Source organism: Balaenoptera physalus (genome assembly GCF_965194825.1).
Source record: "Balaenoptera physalus genome assembly, chromosome: 6".
Taxonomy (NCBI): Eukaryota; Metazoa; Chordata; class Mammalia; order Artiodactyla; family Balaenopteridae; genus Balaenoptera; species Balaenoptera physalus.
Genome location: NC_138885.1, coordinates 7,462,628 through 7,488,464, shown reverse-complemented (window position 1 = coordinate 7,488,464; position 25,837 = coordinate 7,462,628). Strand labels below are relative to the sequence as shown.

General features: G+C 54.0%; 1 protein-coding gene across 1 annotated transcript in view; it reads left to right on the top strand.

Annotated features, from left to right (window-relative positions):
* The window catches only part of MYO7B (myosin VIIB), a 103,761-nt gene that overhangs the window by 42,777 nt on the left and 35,147 nt on the right, over nucleotides 1-25,837 (top strand). Inside the window, exons 7-18 of the mRNA XM_082465955.1 lie at nucleotides 68-210; nucleotides 2,129-2,242; nucleotides 4,335-4,488; nucleotides 6,926-7,002; nucleotides 8,082-8,201; nucleotides 8,502-8,644; nucleotides 12,577-12,787; nucleotides 13,420-13,555; nucleotides 18,668-18,831; nucleotides 22,846-22,983; nucleotides 24,752-24,904; nucleotides 25,452-25,550. Coding sequence (XP_082322081.1) covers nucleotides 68-210; nucleotides 2,129-2,242; nucleotides 4,335-4,488; nucleotides 6,926-7,002; nucleotides 8,082-8,201; nucleotides 8,502-8,644; nucleotides 12,577-12,787; nucleotides 13,420-13,555; nucleotides 18,668-18,831; nucleotides 22,846-22,983; nucleotides 24,752-24,904; nucleotides 25,452-25,550 — 1,652 coding nt within the window. The remainder of the gene's footprint in view (nucleotides 1-67; nucleotides 211-2,128; nucleotides 2,243-4,334; nucleotides 4,489-6,925; nucleotides 7,003-8,081; nucleotides 8,202-8,501; nucleotides 8,645-12,576; nucleotides 12,788-13,419; nucleotides 13,556-18,667; nucleotides 18,832-22,845; nucleotides 22,984-24,751; nucleotides 24,905-25,451; nucleotides 25,551-25,837) is intronic.

Below are 25,837 nucleotides of genomic sequence, written 5' to 3'. Positions count from 1 at the left end.
AGGACCCCAGTAAGAGTAAATTTTCTCTTCTCTGCTCCCACCATGGGCATCATCTGTCGGCCCTCAGCCTTTGGAAATGCCAAGACGATCCGAAACGACAACTCAAGCCGCTTTGGGAAGTACATCGACATCTACTTCAACCCCAGTGGGGTGATTGAGGGGGCGTGCATCGAGCAATTTCTCCTGGAGAAATCCCGGGTCTGCCGGCAGGTAAGGCCTCTGCCTGCTGCACTGGTCCTGGGGGAACCTCCCCCCACCCCAGGATGGGAGCCAGGGGATCGGGGAGGCTTCCAAGAGGGGTCCCTTCCATCACTCTCACCCCTCCTTTCCTCCGCCCCAGACCCCCATAGGCCTTAGCTTGCTGTCATTGAACCCTGGTCCGAGATGGGCCAAGGACCCTTAGAATTGGATAATGATGGTCTTTCCCCAATATTCAAGGAAATGATTTATTCAAGGATGTTCTCTTTTGAATTTTCCATCTATACAGTTGTCCTCATCCTTTGGTGCTTACTACTCTTCACCTCTACTAGAATTAATTCTGAGGCCAGGCCAGTCCCCGTCTGGGGGTGGATGTATCTTCAGGTGTGTTGGGGCCCCTGGCAGGAGGACCTAGGTGACACTGTCCAAAAGACCACCTGCAGGAAATGAGGTGGCATGTGGTCTGTGTCGTCAGCACAGGGCCTTGTACTCATGGGGGCCCGGTCTCGGTTTGATGCTCTGTTGTTGCCATCTTGAAATTCTTAATAAGTCTTTAGCAAGAAGCCCCATGCTTTCATTCTGCACTGCGCCCCACAAATCAAGTAGACAGTCCTGGGTCACAAGGGCCCAAAGTGTGGCAGCCACGTCGGCTGAGTTAACACGGCTTTGTTGGGGGTAGGGTGCTTTCTCCTATGATGCTATAACCCCCAACACGTGTGTGCATGAGCGCACATGCACCACACACACACGATGTTTCAGACTGGGGACGTGCCGCCAAAGGGACTGGCGCTGTGTGTTAGGACAGACAGACACCTGGGCAAGCTGAAGAAGGAAGCTCACCTTTAGTGACCCCCACCTGGCGCCAGGTGTTTCCCCTGCATTATCTCATTAGACCTTCACAACAACCATGAGAGACGGGTCTCTTTCTCCCCATTGTATAGATGAAGAAACTGAGTCCGGGTAAGTTAAGTAACTTATCCAGGGTCACAGAACTAGTAGAAGGTAGTCTCTCCGACTCCAAAGTTTGCCCTTTCCAGAAGCTTATAATTCTTCGCATGGAGGTTGGTGAATTCAGAGAATTTATTCCTCAGAGAGGTACCCCAGGATGGACAGGAGACTTCTAAAGCAGGTCAGAGACAAGTCCTGTCCATGATAAGATGAAAAAGTTTTGGCATATCTATACTGTGGAATGCTGGGCAAGTTAAAAGGATGGGGAGGTGTGTCTGAGTCAGTGTAGACAGACGGCTAAGAGACCCATTTAGATGAAAAAAAGAGGAAGCTGAAGAACAATACGTATGTTCTTGCCTAAAAAATAAAAATAAACTTTTCATAGATATACTCTAAGTAACTACATTAGTGATGTCTAGAAAGGAACACAGGCCATCAAACTGTTCTGAGGAGGAAGAGGAGGTCATTTGAGGAGTGGCAAGGTGGGGCGGAAAGAAACTCACCCTTTAACACTCTATACTTGGCATTGTCTGAATTTCACAATGGGGATGTGAAATAAAGTTTAAAAATGCAGAGGCCCAGCTAGGTAAACCTGTGGATGTCAGGTCCTGGGGGTCACACGGTGAATAGGAAGGCTTCACCGTAGACTGTAAAGAGTCCAGGGTTCTGAGTCAGAGGGCCCGGGTCTGAATCTGGACACACTGCCTCACCTGTGACTCCGGGCTGCGAGGAGCAGTCAGGATGCAGGGAAGCCCCGGGGAGTGACGAGTTCCAAGGGCAAGGTGGTCTTTCCGCGCAGAACAGTCAGAATGAGCTGGCCTTGGAGGAGCGACCAGGCGTGGCCATCCCTCAGGTCAATGCCGGAGCCCTACCTGCTGAGAAAGAAGGAAGCTGGGACAGGGCTGGGGTTAGGAGACAGTCCTGAGGCCCCGCAGCCTCGGGGGAGATGCTTACAAGCTCCCTGGAACTCCTTCCCCACTAGGCCCCCGAGGAGCGGAACTACCACATCTTCTACTGCATGCTCATGGGGATGAGCGCGGAGGAGAAGCAGCTGCTGTGCCTGGGCACGCCCTCTGAGTACCACTACCTGACCATGGTGAGGCCCGCGCTGCCCCTTCCCTCCCCTTCTCGCCCTGCGCCTGCCCTGCCCTGCCCCTGCCCTGCCCCGCCTCTCCCGCCCCTTCCCTCCTCGCCCCTCCCCTTCCCTCCTCGCCCCTCCCCTTCTCGCCCTGCCCCCGCCCTGCCCGCCCCGCCCCTTCCCTCCTCGCCCCGCCCCTTCTCGCCCTGCCCCCGCCCCGCCCCGCCTCTCCCCGCCCCTTCCCGTCCTGCTTCCTCCCCACGCCTCAGCCCCCTGTGGCCTGGGGCTCCGGGAAGAGGAGGAGACCCGGTGCAGGTTTCTGTTCAACCTTCCTTTCCCTCCCCGCCTCTCCCTTCCCCTCCCCCTCCCCTTCCTACCCCTTCCCTCCTCTCCCTGCCCCTCCTCTCCCCTCCCCGCTTCTCAATAACAATGAGGAAGAAGGAAGAAGGGCCGGCTCCAGCTCAACCCTTGGTTTACAGCCTCATAAAAGCCCAAACTGTGGTCGGGCCCCTGGGCAGGGACTGAGGACGCCCCTTTTCCATTCTCCACGCCACCCTTTCTGTGTTTGGCGGCCATCAGAGGCTTGCCCTTGTCCGTGTGCTTCCCTGTTTCTTACTGAGCCCATGGTCCCGCCCCACAAGCCTCATCTTCCTTCGGTCCCTATGGACAGAAGGCTCTGAAACCCTCGTTTCATTCCACTCACCATCCTCGGAGGTGCCGCTAGAACTTGAGCTCCAGGAGAGCAGGGGCCTTGCTCGCTGCGTCCCCATGCACGAACAGTGTAGCCCAAGCAGCCATCAGGCTCACCTTGCTGCTGAGGCAATGAGTGAAACCCACGTCTTGACCCTGTGTCCTGCCTAAGCCCACTCTCCTGGGTCTCTGCCTGGAGGCCTCCGTCATCTCTTGCCTAGACCATGGTGCTAGTTTCCTCCTGGGTCCCCCCCTCTCTCCAGACTTGACCCCAATCTATCATCCAGCCCGAGACCTCCCACAGAGCAAGTCTGACAGACCACGTCTCTCATTACAGCTCTTCAGGGGCTCCTTGGCAAGGTTTCCAAGTCCCTCCACATCCCACCATCCACCAACCTCTCCCCCTCAGCAGCGACGCCAGGCTCCTTGCGGCTTCCACCCGTGCCTCCCAGCTCACTGCCCAGTTCTGGCCGTTTCTCCCCTGTGCTGCTGTGAAGCTCAGCCTGTGGGACTGCTCAGATGCCTCCTCCAGGAAGCCTTTCCCCAGCTCCCAGGAGGCCGGCCCAGCCCCCTTTGGTCTCAGCGCCTGTAACAGCCTATGACCCCGCCATTCGCTTTGTGCCTCCCCTCCTGGATGCAACAGCACCCAGGGCAGGGCCTGGTGTCTCCATTTCTGAATTCCCAGCACATAGCCCAGGGGCTGGCACACAGTGAGCCTTGGAAAGTGTTTGTTAAAGGAATGAACCCGTGATGTTCCCCCCGAGAGGGTGAGGCAGGTGTTACCATGGATGGCTGACAAATAGAGGCTCAGAGAAGCTGAATGACTTAGCCGTGGCCACACAGCTGTCAGGCTACCATAGCACGCTGCGTCTGTGTCACCACTGTTCCGCCTCTGTGTATTTTCTTTTTCTTTTTTTAAAATATTTGTGTATTTATTTATTTATTTATTTTTGGCTGCGTTGGGTCTCCGTCGCTGCACGTGGGCTTTCTCTAGTTGCGGCAAGCGGGGGCTACTCTTCATTGCGGTGCGTGGGCTTCTCATTGTGGTGGCTTCTCTTGTTGCAGAGCACGGGCTCTAGGCGTGCGGGCTTCAGTAGTTGTGGCACGCAGGCTCAGTAGTTGTGGCTCACGGGCTTAGCTGCCCTGCGGCACGTGGGATCTTCCCCGACCAGGGCGCAAACCCGTGTCCCCCTGCATTGGCAGGTGGATTCTTAACCACTGCGCCACCAGGGAAGCCCTTCTGTGTATTTTTTGAGCTTGGGCCTCCAGGTGGCACCTTGGGATCCACCCGGAGCCAGTGCAGTATCACTTACCAGGGCCCTTTGGCCGAATCCCTGATGCATCCCTGCCTTGCTGGCCCTACAGTGGAGGAGGTAGGGTGTGGGGTGGCCCCAGAAACCTGATGGGCCCGATCTTGCAGGGGAACTGTACCTCCTGTGAGGGGCTCAGTGACGCCAAGAACTATGCCCACGTCCGCTCAGCCATGAAGATCCTCATGTTCTCCGACTCCGAGAACTGGGACCTCAGCAAGCTGCTGGCCGCCATTCTCCACCTGGGGAATGTGGAGTTCATGGGTAATGCTGTTTCCACCCAGAGTACACCCCCTGGGGAGGAAGAATGGGGGGACTGGGACAGAGGAGGAAAAAAATCCCTGCGGGTCCTCACCCAAAGGACCCACCAAAGTCACAGCATCTTGGAAAAGTACATTGAAAATTTTAGCTATGATTTTGGAGGCCTTGTGGGGTTAGGGGGGAGATGCCAAAGCTTAGGGCCCTCCAAAGGTGAAGACTCTGATCAATCATCCCCCCACTTTTGGCTGGGAACCCAAAGGGTGATGCAGAGTAAGCAAAGCCGTGCGTGAGCTTACAAACCAGTTTGTAAGCATCCAGTTGGTCTGGGGATTAAGGTGTCCTGGCTTGTTAGTGCCTCCAAGCGCCTGACTGACAGAGTTGCTGACAACCCTCTGTGGAAGAAAATAGCATCCGCCTAGGTCACAAATTATTCCTTTAAACAGTTTCAAACACAACATCCAGCATGCCTCCAAAAATAAACAAGAACAAGGAAATTAGATACCATGAGCAAGAATCAGCAGACATAATAGACCATAGAAACAGAGCCACACAGATTTCAGAGACTGGAATTACTGAGCACAGACCACAAAGCAGCTATGCTTGCTTTGTTCAAGAAAAGAAAAAACCAAGCCTGAAAATTTAGACAGGGAACTGGAAACTATAAAAAGAGTGACATTACAGATTTTAAAAGGAACCACATAGAAATTCTAAAGTAAAAAAAACAAAACAAAACAAAATGAACTCAGTGGATGAGTTTAACAGCCAGTTTTTTTTTTAATATATATTTTTTAAATTATTTGTTTATTTATTTATTTTTGGCTGCATTGGGTCTTTGTTGTGGTGCGCGGGCTTCTCACTGCGGTGGCTTCTCTTGTTGCAGAGCACAGGCTCTAGGCGCGCAGGCTTCAGTAGTTGTGGCACGTGGGCTCAGTAGTTGTGGTGCACGGGCTTAGTTGCTACACAGCATGTGGGATCTTCCCGGGCCAGGGCTCGAACCTGTGTCCCCTGCATTGGCAGGCAGATTCTTAACCACTGCACCACCAGGGAAGTCCCTAACGGCCAGTTTTATAATGTGAAAAAGGAGGAAATGTCAGAAGAAACTGTGTGTACAGCATGGAGAGATAAAAAGATGGAAAATATAAAAGAGAGAGTAGGAGACCTAGAAGATACAGTGAGAAGATGTAGTATACATTTAATTCGAGCTCTAAAGGAAAAGAGAAGGATATGGCATACACAACAGTTGAAGAGATATGGCTGGCTTTAGATCTAATGAAAGACACCAATTCATAGAGCAGTGCGGAAAAGATGGACTTTTCAATAAACTGTTCGAGAGCGATTCATATAGAAAACATGAACTTGAACCACTGTCTCACAGGATATGAGGAAATCTGCTCCAGGCAAGTTGTAGCTAGGTGACCATGTAATGAACCAGACGTGGGTGCTGACAAGCAGGGGGCTTCAGGACATGGAAGAGAATCAAATGTGATACTGAAGAAATGAAGCCAAGTGAAAGAATACAGACAATTATAGATCACACTTACACAAAATTTAAAAACAGGTAAAATTAAATGCTACAAAGGAATGCAGGTGGTTAGATGACACACAGGTAAACAGGTAAAATTAAATGCTGTTTAGGGATTCATATGTAGGTAGGAAAAAGATAAAGAGAAAATAGGGAACTGGTTTCCATGGAGGTCAGGAGAATACTGCCTCTTGTGGAGGAACTGGTCTGAGCAGGAAAGGATGTAGGAGGCTGCGGGTGTTAGTGAGACTCTGGGTTTTGGCTTCAGTGGTCGTTACACACTGTTGACTTAATAATTATCCGTTATAACATGCCCTTGGATTTTATGCATTTTAAAAAGTCTGTATACTTTATTTTACAATTTTTTTAAGTTTAAAAAAGCAAAAAAAAAAATACAGAAACAGCATTCCTCCCTCCCCCCAGCTCAGCAGCCCTAAGGTGGAGGGCCTCAAAGGGGAGGGACTTGAACCAGGAGGTGGGTCAGGAGACGTGCAACAGAGCTGGGCCCGGCCTCCAGCCACTCCTCCACTCAGCTCCGTGCTTGTTTGACCAAACGAACGAACACGCCTAGGTTTCTATGGACAGCAGAGTGGATGGAAGGGGACTGATGGCTGATTTTCTCCCTCAGGAGACCCCATCTGCCCCACCAGCACCTTCTCCCTCCAATAACTTCAAACTCCCCTTTGAGTCAGGGTCCCGATCTCAGCAGAGGGGGACATACCCTGTTAACAGTAGTTACAGCTAAGGTGTTGATAGGTCCCCAGGGAGGCCTCGGCTCTCAGAGGGGGTCTGGGAGAGGCAGTGCTTCCCTCCTGGGGACGGTTGTCTCTAAGTGTGGATCTGGGGCTGCCTTCCTGAGGCCTCTGTCCCATCACTTCAGGCCAATTTGCCTCTCAGGGTCATTGCTTCTCTCTGCAGCTGCGGTCTTCGAGAACCTGGACTCCTCTGACGTGATGGAGACGCCCGCCTTTCCCACCGTGATAAAGTTACTGGAGGTGACTGGGCTGTTATGTCCGCCAGCTTCCATTTTCGTGAGGAGCCCCGGGGGTCTGGGCTGACAGCCCTTCCCAGGCTCTAGTTCCTTGCTCCTACCCCTCTCCCAGGCTCTCCGCTCACCCCCTGAGCTCCCTGGTGGAGCGTTGCAGGCCCTGGGGTTGGGAATCAGGATGGGGTCATGGAGCTAACCATTAACGAAGTCCTGGAAATGATCAGTTTTGCTCGAACGTTTGTTTCTTCCCTTTTCCCTGACCCTCCTGCTCTTCTGTGGCCTTTACTCAACTTTCCACCCCACCCAGACCCCAGGCTCTCCCCACTCACACAATCTGATGTCCTTACATCAAAAGGTCCCTGCGCCGTGTCCTGGTCCCCGGGGCTTCTCCGTGAGTTGTGCTATTCTGGGCCCGTGGAATGTGCTCAGACCATTCACCCTACACGTTATTAAGGAGACCAAATAGAGCGTTGACTTGGAGCGATGGGGCATTGTAATGTCCTCCAAATGACACCCCGTTGACAGGTCCAGTGGGAAATTAATAGAATCAGAAGGGGAGGGGAAAAAAGCAATCACATTAGGTGGGCATGTTTTGCTGCTAATGCTCTTCATGTGGTTCAGGGTTCTTAGAAACCTTCGGTTTTTGCTGGTTCAGTCTTCCCCGTGTGGTGGGAGGGACTCCATCCAGACTCCTCTTGCTCCCTTGGGTCTTCAGCCTCCAGGCAGGAGCGACGTCAGCTGGGGCGTATCCAGATGTCAATGGCCGGGCCTCAGAGCCCTTCCTTCCCGTTGTTTCCCAGGGTCCACCCAATGGTGGGCCCAGCACCAGGAGACCAGCACAGGACTGGTCAACCAAGCAACCAGCGTGCTCGGGGCCCACCCAGCTTGTGCATCCTTCCCCAGCACTGATACCCCAGTGCTCAGACTGACCCTGGCCCGGGCCCTGCCCAGCATCCTGACTCTGGCCCTGATCACAGGCATCTCTGACCCTCAGGCCTTGGGCATAGGGTATTTGGTCATGAGACAAGGTGTTGGCGCCAGGCCCTGCTCAGTCAGCTGTGATGCCAGCCCCCACCTGCCTTCCAGGTGAAGGACCAGGCACTCCGAGACTGTCTGATCAAGCACTCCATCATCATCCATGGGGAGTTTGTCACCAGGCCCCTGAACATCGCCCAGGCTGCAGACCGGAGGGATGCCTTCGTCAAGGTACAGAGCTGCGGGAAAAGACGCCCGCGTGTCAATCTGTTGAGCGTGGCTCCTTGTCTTGTGGGTGGACAGCAGGAAAGGGCAGAGATAGCTGGGCAAGTCCCAACTCTGCCGGTCACCTGCCTGGTGACCGTGGGCTGCCTAGTCTCTCCAGGGTGGTTTCTTACCTTAAAGTAGGGATGATCTCCCTGAGTAGGTCCATGAGATCCAGTGTGCCTGCAGCCTTTCCAGGTGAACTGGAAAGGGGCAGCCTTCCTCTTGTACATCAAAGCCTGTGGGCTCTACCCCATGTCTCCGCAGGGCATCTATGGGCACCTCTTCCTGTGGATTCTCAAGAAAATCAATGCCGCAATTTTCACCCCACCTGCCCAGGACCCCAAAAACGTGCGAAGGACCATCGGCCTCCTGGACATATTTGGTTTTGAAAATTTCCAGAAAAATAGGTATGGAGATCAGTGCACCTGCTTTTGGAAAATGGAAGATAAGCTTAGCTCTTCTCTGAGCCAGCTGGAGGGTAGCCATTCCTCCCCCTCTGGGCTAGGAGCTGGACCTCTCACCTCTGCTCACAGACACCAGGGTGAGTCCCTCAGCAAGACTATGGCTTTCCTCAGTGAGGTGGTCCGTGCACATCCCCTGGCATCCACAACATGTCTGGAAAAGGCCACATAACTAAAAGCATCCCTGAGAGTCAGGCTAAAAGCACCTCAGCATTCATCACCCCTCTTGAGCCATCCGCTCTCCTCATGAGCTAGAGTGAATCATCACATGTGGTTAGGGTGAAAATGGAAATCAGTAACACTGATGCAACTGCATCTAGGTGGGATATCATACTAGGTAATGGGGTTTGTGGCCCATCACCGACTCTTCAGTTTGGCAGGGGTAAGGTGAGGCAGGACACTTTTGATCCAGTGTCCCAGTCTGGAGGCTAAAGATCTGGAGGCAGGAGGCAGTTCAGAAAAGTAATTCCCAGCTGAGACTGTGATGAAGGCTGGGGGTGGGGGTAGAGAGGTGTGGTGAGGGGAGCCAGGCAGTGGGGCCAGATGAGGACAGGTGTTGCTCTGGGGTGTTATCCGGGGGCCGGAGGACAAGGAAATGAGGACTGGGGACAAGCAAGCAGGAGGCATCCTACATGCGTGACCTAGCTTACCCAGGTGAGCCTGGTTCACTTAAAGGGATGGGCTGGATGGAGCCTAGAGTTGGTTCTGTTACCGAACTGAATTCAGGTCTGCTCACCCAATGCGCAGCAAAGCCAATCTACTGACACTGGGCTATAGTGAAGGAAAACACAGCGTTTATTGCAGGGTCAGGCAAGGAGAACGGGCAGCTCATGCTCAAAACACAAACTCCTTGATGACTTTCAGGGAAAGTTTTTTAAAGGCAACTTTCGGGGTGAGGGTCACAGGGTACGTGATCAGCTTGTGGACTTTCTTCTGATTGGTTGGTGGTGAGGTAATGGGGTGATGTTTCACGTAGCTTAATCATCAACCTTCTGGTTCCAACCAGTCTGGGGTCTACGTGCTTGTGGTCAGCGTGTAGTCACCATCCTCCACCTGGGCAGGGGTCTTAGTTTCTGTAGAAGAACTCAAAGAGATGCATCAGATTGTTATGTATACCCCTTGAGGAAGAACTAGGACTCTGTTTTATCACTGCATTATTGTTTCTTGACTGCATTTCCTCACTTCCCTAATTAGTAACTGCTTGAGTCTGCTCTTTGGAACTCAGGGATGGCCTAGGAGACTAAAGCCTTTCTCTACAAACAAGAAACAGGGGATGCAGAGGGGCTTTTGTACCTAGGAGGGTCCCGCAGGGTCCTGCTTGGTTTCGGTTCCAAGTGGAGGCCTCTGGGAACTGTCAGAGGAGCCAAGGGGCTGTCCTGACCCTGGCATGCCCCTGCCTGAGGCCCTATCTCCAACTGAAGTCTTAGAAGGTCCCTTTGTTGCAGGAAGGGGGACCGCTTCCAGGGCCCGAGAGTGGGCCCTTGTCTAACACTCGGAAATGAATTGTCCGAGGAGACACATGTGCTGACAAAGCAAGAGACTTTATTGGGAAGAGGTGCCCGAGTGGAGAGCAGGAGGCTAAGGGAACCCAGGAGAACTGCTCTGCCATGTGGCTCGCAGTCTCAGGTTTTATGGTGATGGGGTTAGTTTCTGGGTTGTCTCTGGCCAATCATTCTGACTCAGGCTCCTTCCTGGTGGCGCACACATCGCTCAGCCAAGATGGATTCCAGCGAGAAGGATTCTGGGAGGTTGGTAGGACATATGGACTGGTGTCTCCTCTCTCTTTTGACCTTTCCCGAATTCTTCCACTTGGTGGTAGCTTGTTAGTTCCACATTCCTTACCAGGACCTCCTGTTTAAGATAACTCATGCAAGTGGTTACTACCGGGCCTGGCCAGGGCGGGCGGTTTCGGTCAGTGGTTTCCCTAACAACTTGGCCACGATTGTTAAGATACAAGCCATTCCAAACTCAAGCACACGGGGATGACAGCCTCCCAGGACCAGCTCTCTGCAGGCAGGTGGGATGGGGTAGGGCTAGCAGAACTCAGCCCAACGCGATGCAAGCTCTAAGTAAACTAAAAAGTGATTCTGATCATTGGTTTCTGGCCCTGAGAGGGGCCGTTGAGCAGACCAAGCACACTTTTGGACCCTGTGGAGGTGCACGAGTAGTTGGTTGTAGGGGATCTGGCCATTTATGCAAGGACCCTCCATGAAGGAGCCGCGAGCCGGGTTTGCGACAGGGCTGCAGTCTGGGGGCCACGTGAAGGAGCAAGGCCGTGTCACTCGCCCGACCAGGGTTCACCGAGCGCTCTTGTCGACTGAAAAAAAGTGCACGACCTCAAAGTTGAGAGTCATGTTTTAGTCAGTGGACGTTCTTAGGACTTGAAGCCCAGGAGACAGCATCTCGAACAACTCTGAGAAAACTGCTCCGAGGAGGCGAGGGGCGTCCCCAGGCATATAAGAATTTTGCAACAAAGGGCAGGTAGTTGGAACATCAAAAGATTATTGTTAATTAAAGAAAATCAGACATCCCAAGTTAAGGCATTTAGCTCTTTTCTATGTATGGGAAGATGCAAGACTCAGGGCTCATTGAAATCATTCCTTTGATAGGCACCTCTGCTATCCGAGGCCAGTATCCTGTGCTTTCTCATCCTGAGTCTCCTCGATCTGCACCGTTGGGGGTGGCTGCAGTCTGCTGACTGCTAGATGGTGGCCATTCCTTGTCTCCATCCTGAGTTCCCTCAGGGCTCATGGCCGTGACACCCTTTGTTTGCTGATATGGCAGGCAGCATTCTTAGTCCACACTCTGCAGGCGGTGTGTTAACTCTCTTGGGTTAACAGACCTTGAACAACCAGTCCCGGGTACCACGCGGCTTTGCATAAATGGGCAACCCATCCTGAAAAAGAAATGCCTAAGTGAGACCCAGAGGCTGAGCAGAACAAGCAGGTCAGAGGAGGCAGGGGAGGGGGCTCACGCGTGTGAAGAAGACTCAGAGGTAAGGAGGGGCAAGGTGCCTTCCCAGCACTGTGAGAAGTCCAGGGTGCCCCTCAGCCACTCCCTGGCAGAGACGGGCAGGCTTTCTACCGTGTCACTGTCTGTCTGGATCCTGAACACAATGGGCGCCCAGGTCCGCGAGGATTCGAAGCAGGGGGAGAGCGGGATCAGATCTGCTCCCCCTAGTGTCTGTGGAGGGTGATTGCGGGGGTGAGGCTGGAGGCAGGCAGAGCCGTGAGCAGGCTGTTACCGCGCTCCAGGTGAGGGAGAAGGGTGGCCTGGATTAAGGTAGCAGCAGTGGCGGTGAAAAGAATTAAACAGGTCTGTGTTGGAGAAAGCGTGGACCAGACTTTGGCAACTGATTGGAATTGGGGAGGAGGGAGAGAGGGGTGTCAGGCATGACGGGCTGGTTTCTGACCTGAGCTAGGGGAGATAAGTGGCGGACCCATTTTCCAAGGTGTGGAACCCAGGAGGAAGAACACGTTGGGAGGATTGGGGTGGGGGTAGGGGGTATGTCTGGTTGATGCAAAGGAGCCCAGCCAGAAGCTCATCTTAATACCAAGGCCACTTGCCCATGGATGCTGGGGTGGCTACAGGACATTTGGTCCCCCAGGGATTGTCTCCGTGTCAGGATAGGCAGGCCTGGCAGAGGACTGCAGGGGACCGTAAGGAGCCAAAGGCAGGGGCTTGATGATACACAGAGCCTCCTCATGTCTCTGAGTCTGCCGTGGGGCGGAGGAGGTGATGGAGGTGGAGGTAGAAGAAGAGGGAGGCTGTGTGTCGGCGTATGCATGTGTTTGGGGGTGTGCAGCTGTGTGCCAGTGGCCGGCTGCAGTAGCAATCGAGCCAACCCTGCCCCGCCCGGGGCGGCCCTGTCCCCACAGCTTCGAGCAGCTCTGCATCAACCTGGCCAACGAGCACCTGCAACAGCTCTTCGTGCAGCACGTGTTCACCATGGAGCAGGAGGAGTACCGCACCGAGTGCATCGCCTGGGACTACATCCACTACCACAACAACCTGCCCACGCTGGACCTGCTGGCCCTCAAGCCCTTGAGCATCATCTCCCTCCTGGACGAAGAGAGCCACTTCCCACAGGTGCGCCCCTGGGCCCGCCGCCCCTCGGGTGGAGACCCCACACGTGGGAAACTCCGGGGCTGCTGGAACCTCTGCCGGGAGTTAGCAGACAAGCCCCAGCCTTCCAGCCTTCCTCTCCTTCAAGGCCTGCCTCCCGCAGGAAGGCACCTGACTCTACCCTCACTCCCACTCCCCAGCATGCATTATTTAGATTCAAGGACACACCCCAAGAGGGGGCTTGTTCAGCCTTGTGGGTCAAGGGCTGCAGAGGGTTCAAGACAAGGAAACACTTTCATTCTCACTTTGGGGGACTCTGCCTGTCCTTGGGGAGATGGATTCTCAAATGTAGTCAGTGAGAGCTCTGATCCACAGAAGGGAGAAGCTCTGGTCCCTGGGCAGCTGTAGGGAAGGGCGGAGCAGGAGAGCTGGCGGTGGGAGAGAGACCCAGTCTCCACCCCCGCCTCTGTCCTCACTCACCGCAACAAGCTGCCGCCACCTGGGCATCCGTTTGCTGTCTGTAGAATGGCCCTCAGTCATTCTGAACCCAGTTGTTTGGCCCCCTTGAGAGAGCCCCTGAGACCTGGGGCTGTGCCAGCTGACCTCCCAGTGGCTGGACTCTGGGACCTCAGCCCATAGGGTGTCCATTCTTCCAGGGGACGGACACCACCTTGCTGCAAAAACTGAAGAATGTCCATGCCAACAACAAGGCCTTCCTGCAGCCCAAGAACATCCACGATGCCCGATTTGGCATTGCCCACTTTGCTGGCGAGGTGTACTACCAGGCAGAAGGTGGGTGCAGCTCCTCTCCGCAGCCCCTTCCTTCCAAATCCCAAGCACTCCAGGGAGGCCAAGGAAAGAAGGTTCAGGGGACTAGGTCATTCTGCAGAACCAGCAATGGGACAGAGGGAATGGAATGGACCAGGCATGTTTGTTTGTGTTTTGTTTTGTGGGTAATAGTTCTATTGAGAGATCATTCACATACCATAGAATTCACCCATTTGAAGTCTACAACTCAATGGTTTTTAGTATATTCACAGAATTATGCAGCTGTTGCCACAATTTTAAAACTTTTTCGTCACCCAAAAGAGAAACTCCCATTAGCGGTCATTCCTCATTTCTCCCCAGCCCTAGGCAACCACTGATTTCTGCCTCTATGGATTTGCCTGTTTTGGACATTTCACATAAGCGGAATCGTACACCACGTGGCCTTTGTGACTGGCTTCTTTCACTTGGCATAATGTGTTCGTGGTTCGTCCACGTTGTAGCATGTGTCCGTACTTTGTTTCTTTAAATTACAATATTCCACCGTACGAATATGCCACACTTTGTTTATCCTTTCATCAATTGATGGATATTTCGGTTGTTTCCACTTTTTGGCTATTATGAATAATGCTGCTATTAACACTCTTGTACAAAACTTTAAGTTTTCCTTTTTTAAAAAAATTTTTTTAATTTTTTGGCCGCGCCCCGCACCTTGCAGGATCCTTGAACCCGGGCCCTCGGCAGTGAAGGCGTAGAGTCCTAACCACTGGGTTGCCAGGGAACTCCCCACGTACAAATTTTTATGTAGACATATGTTTTCACTTCTTGGGAGTATATACCTAGGAGAGGAATTGCTGGGTCATATGGTAATCCTATTTAACTTCTGGAGTAAGCACCAAACTGTTTTCCAAAGCGGCTGCACCATTTTACATTCCCATCAGCAATATATGAAGGTTCCAATTTCTCCAGCTCCTTATGAGCACATGCTAATTGTCTTCTTTTTTATTGTAAGTACCTGAACAGATACAGAATGTGCAAATATTATCTCCTATTCTGTGGGTTATCTTTTCACTCTCTTGGTAGTGAAAGTGTATATGCTGAGATAAGGTCAGTCATGGTTTTGATTGGAGAAATAAAGACCTGGGGTGGTCAATCTGCTGATGTGCTTAGAAAAATGGGAAAGGTGGCCAGAGAGTGCTGTGGTCAGGAAAACGAGGCAGACGGTCATAGTGTCACTGTGGGGCTCGTATGGAGAAATGAGGAGTTGCTCTGATCTGCTTAAATGGAAACTCGGAGTCAGGGATGTTCCAAGCACTTTTCAGGTGGAGGGACAAGGCAGCAGGAGGGGCTGATGTTTTACATAGAGGAGGGGCAGTGTTAGGAGGTCAGGGGATTATTTCTGTTGGAAAAATAAGGAGGCGAGGCTGCTCCTTCGTAGTTCCCACCAGATCCTGGCTTTGGGGCTCTTCCGAAAGGGAGAGACCAGAGCTAGCGGGACCCCAGAATCCCAGAATACAAAGACACTGAGCACAGCAACCTCCATGGGCTACTCAAGGCCAAGTTTTAGTCTTTGAAGTGACCTGAAACTTTCCTGTATGCTAAGATTAAGGTAGCTTCTTTCTGAGTGCAAAATTTTATTCACGCTCTTTGACGATGGGCCTGCTGGGTTTTCTTTTGGCGCCCTGCTGTGCTGACAACTTGAGCCCCATTTACTCTGCCTTTTGAGGGACTGAGCCCAGGGGTGCCTTGACCCTCCCCCGACTCTGAGAACACCTGGGGCGGGGAGGCTTTGCCTAAGCCTGGAGAGGCACAGGGTGCCACCAAGTGTCTGCCCGTCCCCACCTGCAGAAAGCAGCCTCCTGGCACACAGCTGGGAGAGGGGCTTAGGTGGCCTTGGAGCCTCGCCTAGGCTCTCACCACTCCCAGCTTGGTGAGGGCCGCATGGCCCCAGCTCCCGGTCCAGTCCCCTCCTCTCACAGCACCTGCTGGCAGAGGGGGAACCAGGCTTCCTTCTTCCACCCTTGATGTGGCCTCCCTGCACCCCACACCAGGCTGTGTGGGTTTTTTTTTTTTTTTTTGGTATGCATACAATTCAGTTATAGTTTTGTTAAATTAACTGTTAAATGGCAGAGATACACAGATGAGCTTTATAGTATTTTTGGGTTTTTTTGTTTGTTTGCTTTTTTTTTTTTTTATATATATAAATTTATTTATTTATTTTTGGCTGTGTTGGGTCTTCATTGCTGCACGCGGGCTTTCTCTAGTTCCGGCGAGCGGGGGCTACTCTTCGTTGCGGTGCGTGGGCTTCTCATTATCGTGGCTTCTCTTATTGCGGAACACGGGCTCTAGCGTGCAGGCTTCAGTAGTTGTGACACGCGGGCTCAGTAGTTGTGGCTCATGGCCTCTAGAGCACAGGCTCTGTAGTTGTGGCACATGGGCTTAGTTACTCCGCGGCATGTGGGATCTTCCCGGACCAGGTCTTGAACCCGTGTCCCCAGCATTGGCAGGCGAGTTCTTACCCACTGCACCACCAGGGAAGTCCTATAGTATTTTTGTAGTTCCTTAGTACCACTTAGTATTTCAATATTGTATCAGCTTCTGATATCCTGTCAATGTGAATTAGAGGGAATAAGAAAAGTCTTTCATCGGTTATCACTTTTAAATTCTGAACAAAATAGAGACCATACACTACTCAAATTCCTAAGAATTTAAGAATGCACCCCACTAAAATGTGGGGTGAATCAAAGCATGAGGACAAGTCAGGGTCGGGCCCTTGCTGGGTGAATCCCTCAGCAGGCCCCAGGCCCTCATCTAGCCTGGCTTCGAGAAGCAGCCTCTTCCAGTGCCTTCTCCCTGCGATTCTGTGCCCTGCCTCAGGTGGTCCACTCTTTCCCATGGCAGCAGGGGAGGGGTGCTGTCTGCTCACCCCCAGACCCACGCCTCTGTTTGTTGGCCAGCGCTGCCGTGGCAAAGTTCCACAAATACGTACAGAAATGTATTTTCTCACAATTCTGGAGGCCAGGAGTCCAAGACAAAGATGTCGGCAGGACTGGTTCCTTCTGATGTCTCTCTTCTGGCATCTTTACTGTCTCTGGGTCCTAATCTCTTCTTCTTCTTCTTTTTTTTTAAATAAATTTATTTATTTTTATTTTTGGCTGTGTTGGGTCTTCGTTGCTGCGCACAGGCTTTCTCTAATTGCGGCGAGCGGGAACTACTCTTGGTTGCGGTGTGCGGGCTTCTCATTGCCGTGGCTTCTCTTGTTGCAGAGCACGGGCTCTCCGCACACAGGCTTCAGTAGTTGTGGCACACCGGCTCAGTAGCTGTGGCACACGGGCTTAGTTGCTCCGCCGCATTTGGGATCTTCCCAGCCCAGGGCCTGAACCCATGTCCCCTGCATTGGCAGGCGGATTCTTAACCACTGCGCCACCAGGGAAGTCCCTTATCTCCTCTTCTTATACGACACCAGTCAGACTGGATTAGGGCCCACTCTAACAGCCTCATTTTACCTCAATTATCTCTTTAAAGGCCCTTCTCTCCACATATAGTCACATTCTGAGGTACTGGAGGTTAGGGCTTCAACATACAGATTTTGGGGGGCACACAGCTCAGCCCATACATTGCCCTCCCTGATTTCTGGAGGCTCAGTCCTTAGGCTGGAGGGCCCCTTGGCCCTAGAAAGTCCTTCCAAGGCCCCAGATCAGGGCTGGTAAAGGGGCCCTGGGGTTCCCAGGCCCTCAGGGTCTCCTTAGTGAGTGACAGACATGCTTTGTTCTTAAACCTACTCTGTCCAAGCACACACATATGCTCACACGCATGTGCGCACAATGCCTATGGGCACACATTCATTTCCAAGACCAGTGCAGTTTAAACTTATGATGAAGAGGGAAATACGTCTCAGGACCTCATAATCAGCAACTCACCACCCCCCATCCTTGAAGCCAGGAAGCCAAATGGTGTTTAATTTCTTTCGTTTCCCCGTTTTGGGCTTCCAGGAAGAGCAAAGCAGCTACTGCCCCCGCGCTGGTTCCGCAGGGGCGTTTTGAAGTGGCCGCTCCTGCACAGACTGGCCAGCTGGGAAGGGTGGGCCTCCAGGCGGGAGTGCCCAGGTCTTCCTCTCCAGACTGCAAGCTGCCTGGACGTGACCAGGCTGCCAGATTTTCAGGGATTATGAGGGGTGGGGAGGTTTCTGTACTTTCTCCTTTCCCTTCTCTTCTTCTTTTGGCTCCTTTATGTAAACACGCAGTTGCCTCGATCATACTTGCCCAGGGTCCCCAGAAATTCAGAGCCCTGATGAGAGCCTGCAGACACTGCCCTCGGGGAGGTCTGAACTGCACATGAAACGGACACTCCATCTGCGGTGCTGCTAGTGGGTTCCTGGGTGCATGTGGCAGTGACAGCGGTGGCTGGGATTGCTGGGGTGTTGAGGGGCATGCACTCGCTCCTGCCCGTGGTCCACCCGGGGAGCCGTGGCTGGTGGTGCAGATGGGAAGTCCTCAGGCCACCCCTGAGCCGAGTGACAGGGCGGAAGGGAGCCCCAAGGAGGGCCTCTCACCCCACTTGTGGGACAGGAGAGCCTCCTGGAATAGATGACGCTTGAGCTGGCCTGAAGCACAAACCAGAGTTGGCCTGGGTGGGTTAGGAGGGAAGAGGGCCCCAGAGAGCTCGTGGAGGCTGCAGGCCCCCCTGGAAGAGAGGAAACCCCCTGGGGTGGGACACAGGGCCTGGGGGAGAGATGAGGTCTCCCTGGGGCGGGGTGCAGGCCCCAGGGGAGAGAGGAGGAGGAAGGCAGGCACTGGCAGCAGAGGAAAGGTACAGCGGGGTGACGGGCGATGCGCCCTCTCAGGAAGGTCCCTGGGGGCAGAGGGGCCAGGCAGGCAGGGAGGCGCAGGAGGCAGGCAGGGTAATCAGGCGGAAGGCCTGGTGGCGGCTTGGATGGGGGCGGCAGTGGGGATGGGGGCTAGCGGGGACTGCGGGATGTGGCCGTGGCCGTGTCCGTGACAGCCCCCGGCGCCGCTCCCCGGTGATGGAGGCGGGCCTGGAGGGGGTGGCCTGCGGGGGGCGCGTGTCCGCACTGCACCCGCCCCTCGCCGGAGTCAGCAGCGGTGGCTGAGCTGGGTGGGGGGCTCTGCTTCCCTGCAGGCTTCCTGGAGAAGAACCGGGACGTGCTGAGCAAGGACATACTCGCCCTGGTCCACTCCTCCCGGAACAAGTTCCTGCGGGAGATATTCGGGCTGGAGTCCTCGGACCTCAAGCGGGGCCGAGGGACCATCGTCCGGGTGAGGGCGGGCAGCCAGCTCTTCAAGGTGGGCTCGGTGGCCCTGCCCAGCCCGGGGCCCGGGTTCTGGGGTCGGGGATTCTCAGGCGGGGCGGGGGGTGGAGGGGGTGGGCAGAGGTGGCTGAAAACGGGGGGAGGGGCTTCAGGGGCAGTGGGTGGGGCGGGGGCGGGGGAACGGGACTCCACCCACTTCCCAGTGAGTGGTGGACTCTAGAGGGCCCACCTGCTTTGGTTTATCTTGTTTCTTTCTATATCGGTCTCTGTGTGTGTTTTGTGTGGTGTGTGTGGTATGTGGTGTGTGTGTGGTGTGTGTGTGTGTGTGTACGTGGTATGTAGTGTGTGTGTGTGTGTGTGTGTGTGTGTGTGGTATGTGGTATGTGGTGTGTGGTGTGTGGTGTGTGTGGTATGTGTGTGTGTGTACGTGGTATGTGGTGTCTGTGTGTGTGGTATGTGGTGTGTGTGTGTGTGTACGTGGTATGTGGTGTGTGGTGTGTGTGTGTGTGCATGGTATGTAGTGTGTGTGTGTATGGTATGTGGGGTGTGTGTGGTGTGTCTGTGTGTAGTCTGTGCGTGTGTGTGTGGTATGTGGTGTGTGGTGTGTGTGGTGTGTGTGTGTGGTATGTGGGGTGTGTGTGTGTGGTATGTGGTGTGTGGTGTGTGTGTATGTGTGTGTGGTATGTGGTGTGTGTGGTGTGTGTGTGTTTGGTATGTGTGGTGTGTGTGTGGTGTGTGGTGTGTGGTGTGTGTGTGTGTGTGAGTGTGTGGTATGTGGTGTGTGCGTGTGTGTGTGTGTGGTATGTGGTGTGTGGTGTTGTGTGGTGTGTGTGTGCATGGTATGTAGTGTGTATGTGGTATGTGGTGTGTGATGTGTGTGTGTGTGTGTGTAGTGTGTGTGTGTGGTATGTGGGGTGTGTGTGTGGTGTGTGGTGTGTGGTGTGTGTGTGTGTGGTATGTGGTGTGTGGTGTGTGTGTGGTATGTGGTGTGTGGTGTGTGTGTGTGTGTGGTATGTGGTGTGTGGTGTGTGTGTGTGTGTGTGGGGTATGTGGTGTGGTATGTGGTGTGTGTGTGTGTGGTATGTGGGGTGTGTGTGTGTGTGTGTGTGTGGTGTGTGGTATGTGGTGTGTGTGTGGTATGTGGGGTGTGTGTGTGTGTGTGTGGTATGTGGTGTGTGTGTGGTATGTGGTGTGTGGTGTGTGTGTGGTATGTGGTGTGTGCTGTGTGTGTGTGGTATGTGGTGTGGTGTGTGTGTGTGTGTGGTATGTGGTGTGTGGCATGTGGTGTGTGTGTATGTGTGTGTGTGGCATGTGGTGTGTGGTGTGTGGTGTGTGTGTGTGTGTGTGGTATGCGGTGTGTGGTGTGTGTGTATGTGTGGTATGTGGTGGGTGTGTGGTATGCGGTGTGTGTGTGGTATGCGGTGTGTGTGTGGTATGTGGTATGTGGTGTGTGTGGTGTGTGGTGTGTGTGGTATGTGGTATGTGTGTGTGTGGTGTGTGTGTGTGGTGTGTGGTGTGTGTGTGTGGTATGTGGTGTGTGTGGTATGTGGTGTGTGGTGTGTGTGTGTGGGAGTGTGTGGTGTGTCATGTGTGTGGTATGTGGTATGTGTGTGTGTGGTGTGTGGTGTGTGTGGCGTGTGTGTGTGTGTGTGGTATGTGGTGTGTGCTGTGTGTGTGTGGTGTGTGTGTGTGTACGTGGTATGTGGTGTGTGGTGTGTGTGTGTGTGCATGGTATGTAGTGTGTGTGTGTGGTATGTGGTGTGTGGTGTGTGTGTGTGATGTGTGGTGTGTGTGTGTGGTATGTGGTATGTGTGTGTGTGTGTGTGGTATGTGGTGTGTGGGGGGGTGTGTGTGTGGTGTGTCGTGTGTGTGGTATGTGGTGTGTGTGTGTGTGTGGTATGTGGTGTGTGTGTGTGTGGTATGTGGTGTGTGTGTGGTGTGTGTGTGTGTGGTATGTGGTGTGTGGTATGTGTGTGTGTGTGGTATGTGGTGTGTGTGGGGGGGTGTGGTGTGTCGTGTGTGTGTGGTATGTGGTGTGGTATGTGGTGTGTGTGTGTGTGGTATGTGGTGTGTGTGTGTGTGTGTGTGTGTGTGGTATGTGGGGTGTGTGTGTGTGTGTGTGTGGTGTGTGGTATGTGGTGTGTGTGTGGTATGTGGGGGGTGTGTGTGTGTGTGGTATGTGGTGTGTGTGTGGTATGTGGTGTGTGTGTGTGGTATGTGGTATGTGTGTGTGGTATGTGGTGTGTGTGTGGTATGTGGTGTGTGTGTGTGTGTGTGGTATGTGGTGTGTGTGTGTGGTATGTGGTGTGTGTGTGTGTGGTGTGGTATGTGGTGTGTGTGTGTGGGGGGGTGTGGTGTGTCATGTGTGTGGTGTGTGTGTGTGTGGTATGTGGTGTGTGTGTGTGTGTGTGTGGTATGTGGTGTGTGTGTGTGTGGTGTGTGTGTGTGTGTGTGTGTGGTATGTGGTGTGTGGTGTGTGTGTGTGTGTGTGTGTGTGGTATGTGGTGTGTGTGTGTGTGGTATGTGGTGTGTGTGTGTGTGTGGTATGTGGGGTGTGTGTGTGTGTGTGTGTGTGTGGTGTGTGGTATGTGGTGTGTGTGTGGTATGTGGGGCGTGTGTGTGTGTGTGGTATGTGGTGTGTGTGTGGTATGTGGTGTGTGTGTGTGTGTGTGGTATGTGGTATGTGTGTGTGTGGTGTGTGTGTGTGTGTGGTATGTGGTGTGTGTGTGTGTGGTATGTGGGGTGTGTGTGTGTGTGTGTGTGTGTGTGTGTGGTGTGGCGGCAGCAGCACTGAGGCTCCTGGCCAGGGCGGTGGGCAGCAGAGAGCCCCAGGTGCTCCTCAGAGCAGCCTAGGACGTCCCAGCAGGGTGCGGGTCTGCCCACCCACTGCCAGCCGTGCCTTCACCCCTTAACAGTGACTGTTCCACAAAAGCCCCGTGAGTCACCTGACGAGGAGCTCCCCCACCCCAGGCAGGGAGATGAGGCTGGCTCAGTGGCTCAGGAACTGTGGGTGCAGCAGAGAACACCCCCCATCCCCCACCCCATTCCACACAGTCAGCTCTGGCCACACTGAGGTGCCCTTGACCTCTCATCATCCCCACCCCGACCTGTACTCCTGAGGCTTTAGCACCCAGGGCCCACAGCACGACCACGTGCAGAGCCAGCCCAGGGGGGTCACCAAGGAGCCGCAAGGCTGTGCAGGAATTGCCCAGGTCTGGAACCAGGCGGAGCCGGGCCAGACCCTCTGCATTCACGGAGCCAGCCTGGACGTCACAGCTGAGGCCGGAGCACAGCCTGGTCCTGGCCCTGTGGGGACACCAGAGTATGTCCCACAGGTTTCAGGGAACAGAATGACAGTGGAGGGAAATGCACATTATTTTATAAACCGGAACAACAGGAAAATGCTGCCCATCGTCATTAGGCCTGCCGGTGATCGCATCCTGCTTTCAGAGGTGTTAAACGGTGAACTCGTGTCTCCAGACTGATGCAATTTGGCAGTACATACATTTGCTCAGGAACATTCGACCTTGGAAAGGTTTGATCAAGGAGCATGGTCCAAGGCCAGCATTGCCCAAAAACACACACTACTCTTGGCCCGGGGCTTGGGCTCTTGTTTTCTCTTGCATCCATCATTTTAATACATGTATTTTAAAACTGTAGACATTTACTATAATGCTTACAATGTACAGTATAAAACATACAAAAAAAGCATATAAAACCGATACAAAAACTGAAAATGTAGAATGGTGAGGTAAGACAGTTGGGAGTTCTAACATTCGCTCCTCACCCTGGTGCATCATCTTGTGCGTCCCACGTGGGGGGCCCCACCCCTAGACAGGAGGCTTGCCCTGTCTTACTTGGCTCTGGGTCCCCAGTGTCTAGCTGGGCACCTGCACACATAGGCACTTGGGGAACCTGTGCTAGATGAATGAATGAGCAATTGGATGAATGTAGCCCTGCCCACCTGCGGGACCTCGGCAGAAGCCCTCACTGTGCCCCAGGCCAAGCTCCCCAGCCCCCCACTTGTGCCCTGTGCTTTTGCCTGCAGTCTGCAGACTCCAGCAAGCGGCCCTCCACCTTGGCGGGCCAGTTCAAGCAGTCCCTGGACAAGCTGATGAAAATCCTGACCAACTGCCAGCCTTACTTCATCCGCTGCATCAAACCCAATGACTACAAGAAGCCGCTGGTAATGCAGGGAGGGAGAGGGCCTCTACTGAATGAGTCTGATGGCATCTGGGATCATGTTACTCCCTGCTCGAATGTCTGAGCAGCTTTAGAGCTATCTGCCCCCATTTTACAGATGAGGGTACTGAGGCAAGGTGACCAGTCTAGGCCATTCGAAGGTCTGTGACCTTCAGGGCTTTGGATCACCCGTACCTCAACTGTCTCAGCCCTGCCATTCGCCTGCCATTGGCCAGGTGTGTTGCTTCTCTGAGCCTCAGTTTCCTCTTCCGTAAATTCAGGATCTGCCTACCTGCAGGGGGCAGCAAGGATTGCACATGACGTTTTTGCCACACCTGCATAAGTAAACCACACTCCATAAGGGGCAGCAACCAGTACTGTGATTTTAGAGACTGACACCAACTGCTGGTCACCGAGACCTGAGGCCATGCAGCCCTTGGAAGGCGGTTTTATCTGCTTATGTGTGGGGTGGGGTGGGAGCCTGCTGCCTGCCCAGCCCCTGACCCGTGGGCTTGGGAATCCCACCCAGAGGCTGCAAATACAGGATTCCAGAAACTGGGAGATGCCATCTGAGAGGAGATAGAATGGTTCAAAAAAACAAAAAGTCTTATAAGGGAAAAGAAATAATATCACATTAAATGAAGTGCCTTTTTGAAAAGTATAAAATCATATGAAATTCAGGCTGGCCCAGGAGATCCAAAGTGTGTCTTCGTTAAAGCACAATGCACAGATGTTAGAGAGTAACTTTGCTCCCAGAGGTCCTTACCCACGCCCACAGGTGGGGGGCCTGAGGATCATTCTCACGTCTTGTGGGTGCCCCCGGCTGAGACATTTCTGGGAGTTGGTAGCTGCTGTGCGGGTGTAGGGGACCCCAGGCTGAGGGGCCAGGAAGGCTCAAGGTAGGAACCCTGGCTCAGCCACTCAGGAGCATGGCCCTGAGCCTCAGGCAGCTTGTCTTTAAGTTGGAGCTAAGTACCGCACCAGGTAGGGCTGTTGTAAAGATTAAAGGAGAAGCACCAGGCCCACCGGAAATGATAAATGGGAGCTAAGGAGTTGCCCAAAACTAACTGCTGTGGCCCTTCGTGTTTCCAGGTGCTGGTGGGCTTGCCAGATTGGAGGGCTTGCCCCTAGTCCCCAGACACTCCTGGTTGGAGGCGGAGGGGGGCTCTCGAGGGTCCCAGCCATGCAGAGTCTTGGGGCCATGGCTGAGACCCCATACCCCTGTGCAAAGCATCGTGGCCAAGTTCCTCTCCAAAGACCCATCTCTGGAGGATGGAGAGACTAAGTTGACTAGAACATTTTCACACTCAAAGTAGGAAAGGTACTTATTCCTTCCACTAGAGTGTGAGAGGCACGATGGAGCCCCAGCCGGAAGGACTGCAGGGGCACCAGTCACCCCAACACAGGCAAGGCCAGAAGGAAGCCGTGTCCTTTGGCATCATTGTTTGGGGGGTACTTCAAAAAATTTTAAACGTGGCATATGCAAAAACACTTTGATATTCTTCATACTTTGCATATTCTGAAAATGCGGGAAGTATTTGGTGTTCTTGTGGATGTCCCAGTTCGTATGTTATCGACTTTTTATCTCCTTGGAAAACACTTCCAGGACTTGGCAGCGACTTCAACCAAATATCTCCCTTCAAAACAGAACGTTCATGAAACCAAGCGTTTGCTTCCTTCTCCTGCATTTGGTGGACGGCCGAAGGGTTGGTGGCAGGGAGGTCGGGAAGGGGGCGGCCCGCGCCATCAGCCCCTCTCCTCTGCGCCCGCAGCTCTTCAACCGGGAGCTGTGCCTCTGGCAGCTGCGCTACTCAGGCATGATGGAGACGGTGCACATCCGCAAGGCCGGATTCCCCATCCGCTACTCGTTCCAGGAGTTCTCGCAGAGGTTCCGCGTCCTGCTGCCCAGCGCCGCGCGCACGGAGGTGTGCGTCCCCGCAGCCCGGCCCACGGCCCCGACAGGCGGCGTGCGCATCCGCAGAACCCAGCCGCCTCTGGGCGCCCGCACGGCCCCCGTTCCAAGCGGGCTGCCCACCTGATGCCCAGGGCCCCTGCCTGGACTCCAAGCTTTGAAATGACCCCCGTTCCTGCTTCCCTTCTCTGGACGAGGCTAGCCGCTGAATATGTTCCTTCTAGGAGCATCCGCAGTCAAAAGCAAACACTCTCTTTTACGTGGCAGAATGTCACAGAGGTGATAAGTGGCCAGGGAGCAGGACCCTTCCCGCTTCCTAGCCTTCCCCGAACACTCGGCCATCCTGAAGTTTGGGCTGCCCGTGTCCAACGGCCACACTGAGGCCCCAGGCCCTACAAGGTGTGGTGGCCTCGTGGTCCCCTGGGCCCCACCCTTGATCCAGGAGCCCCTGACGGCGACACCTGTGGGAGCAGAGGGACCCCGCTCCCTAGGAAGCCTCCGAGGAGGGACCTCAGGCTCCAGCGGGACTCCACAGAGCCCCTCCTGTTTCTCTTTGGCAGCTTCAGGGCAAGTTTCGCCAGATGACCCTGCGCATCGTCGAAATGTGGCTGGGCACAGACAAAGACTGGAAAGTGGGAAAGACCAAAATTTTCCTGAAGGTGAGACCCTGAACGCGCTGGTCCTCAGCCTCCTGAAGCCTGTGTGGCCGGTCTGGTGCCCGTGGGCGCCTGCCCCGTGCGTGGCCCCTGCCCTCAAGAAAGCCACTCTAGGGGGGAAGGGAGGCAGGGGGTCACGGGGAGAGCCCGGCCCAGCCCGTGAAAGCCCGGGGGCTTCTCAGAGGAGGACATTTAGGGCGAGGCCTGAGGAGAAGGAGGGCCTGCCTCCAAGCCACCGTGGGAGAGCAAGAAGGAGCTGAGGGAGGTCTCCCACTGTCCCCGAGAACAGC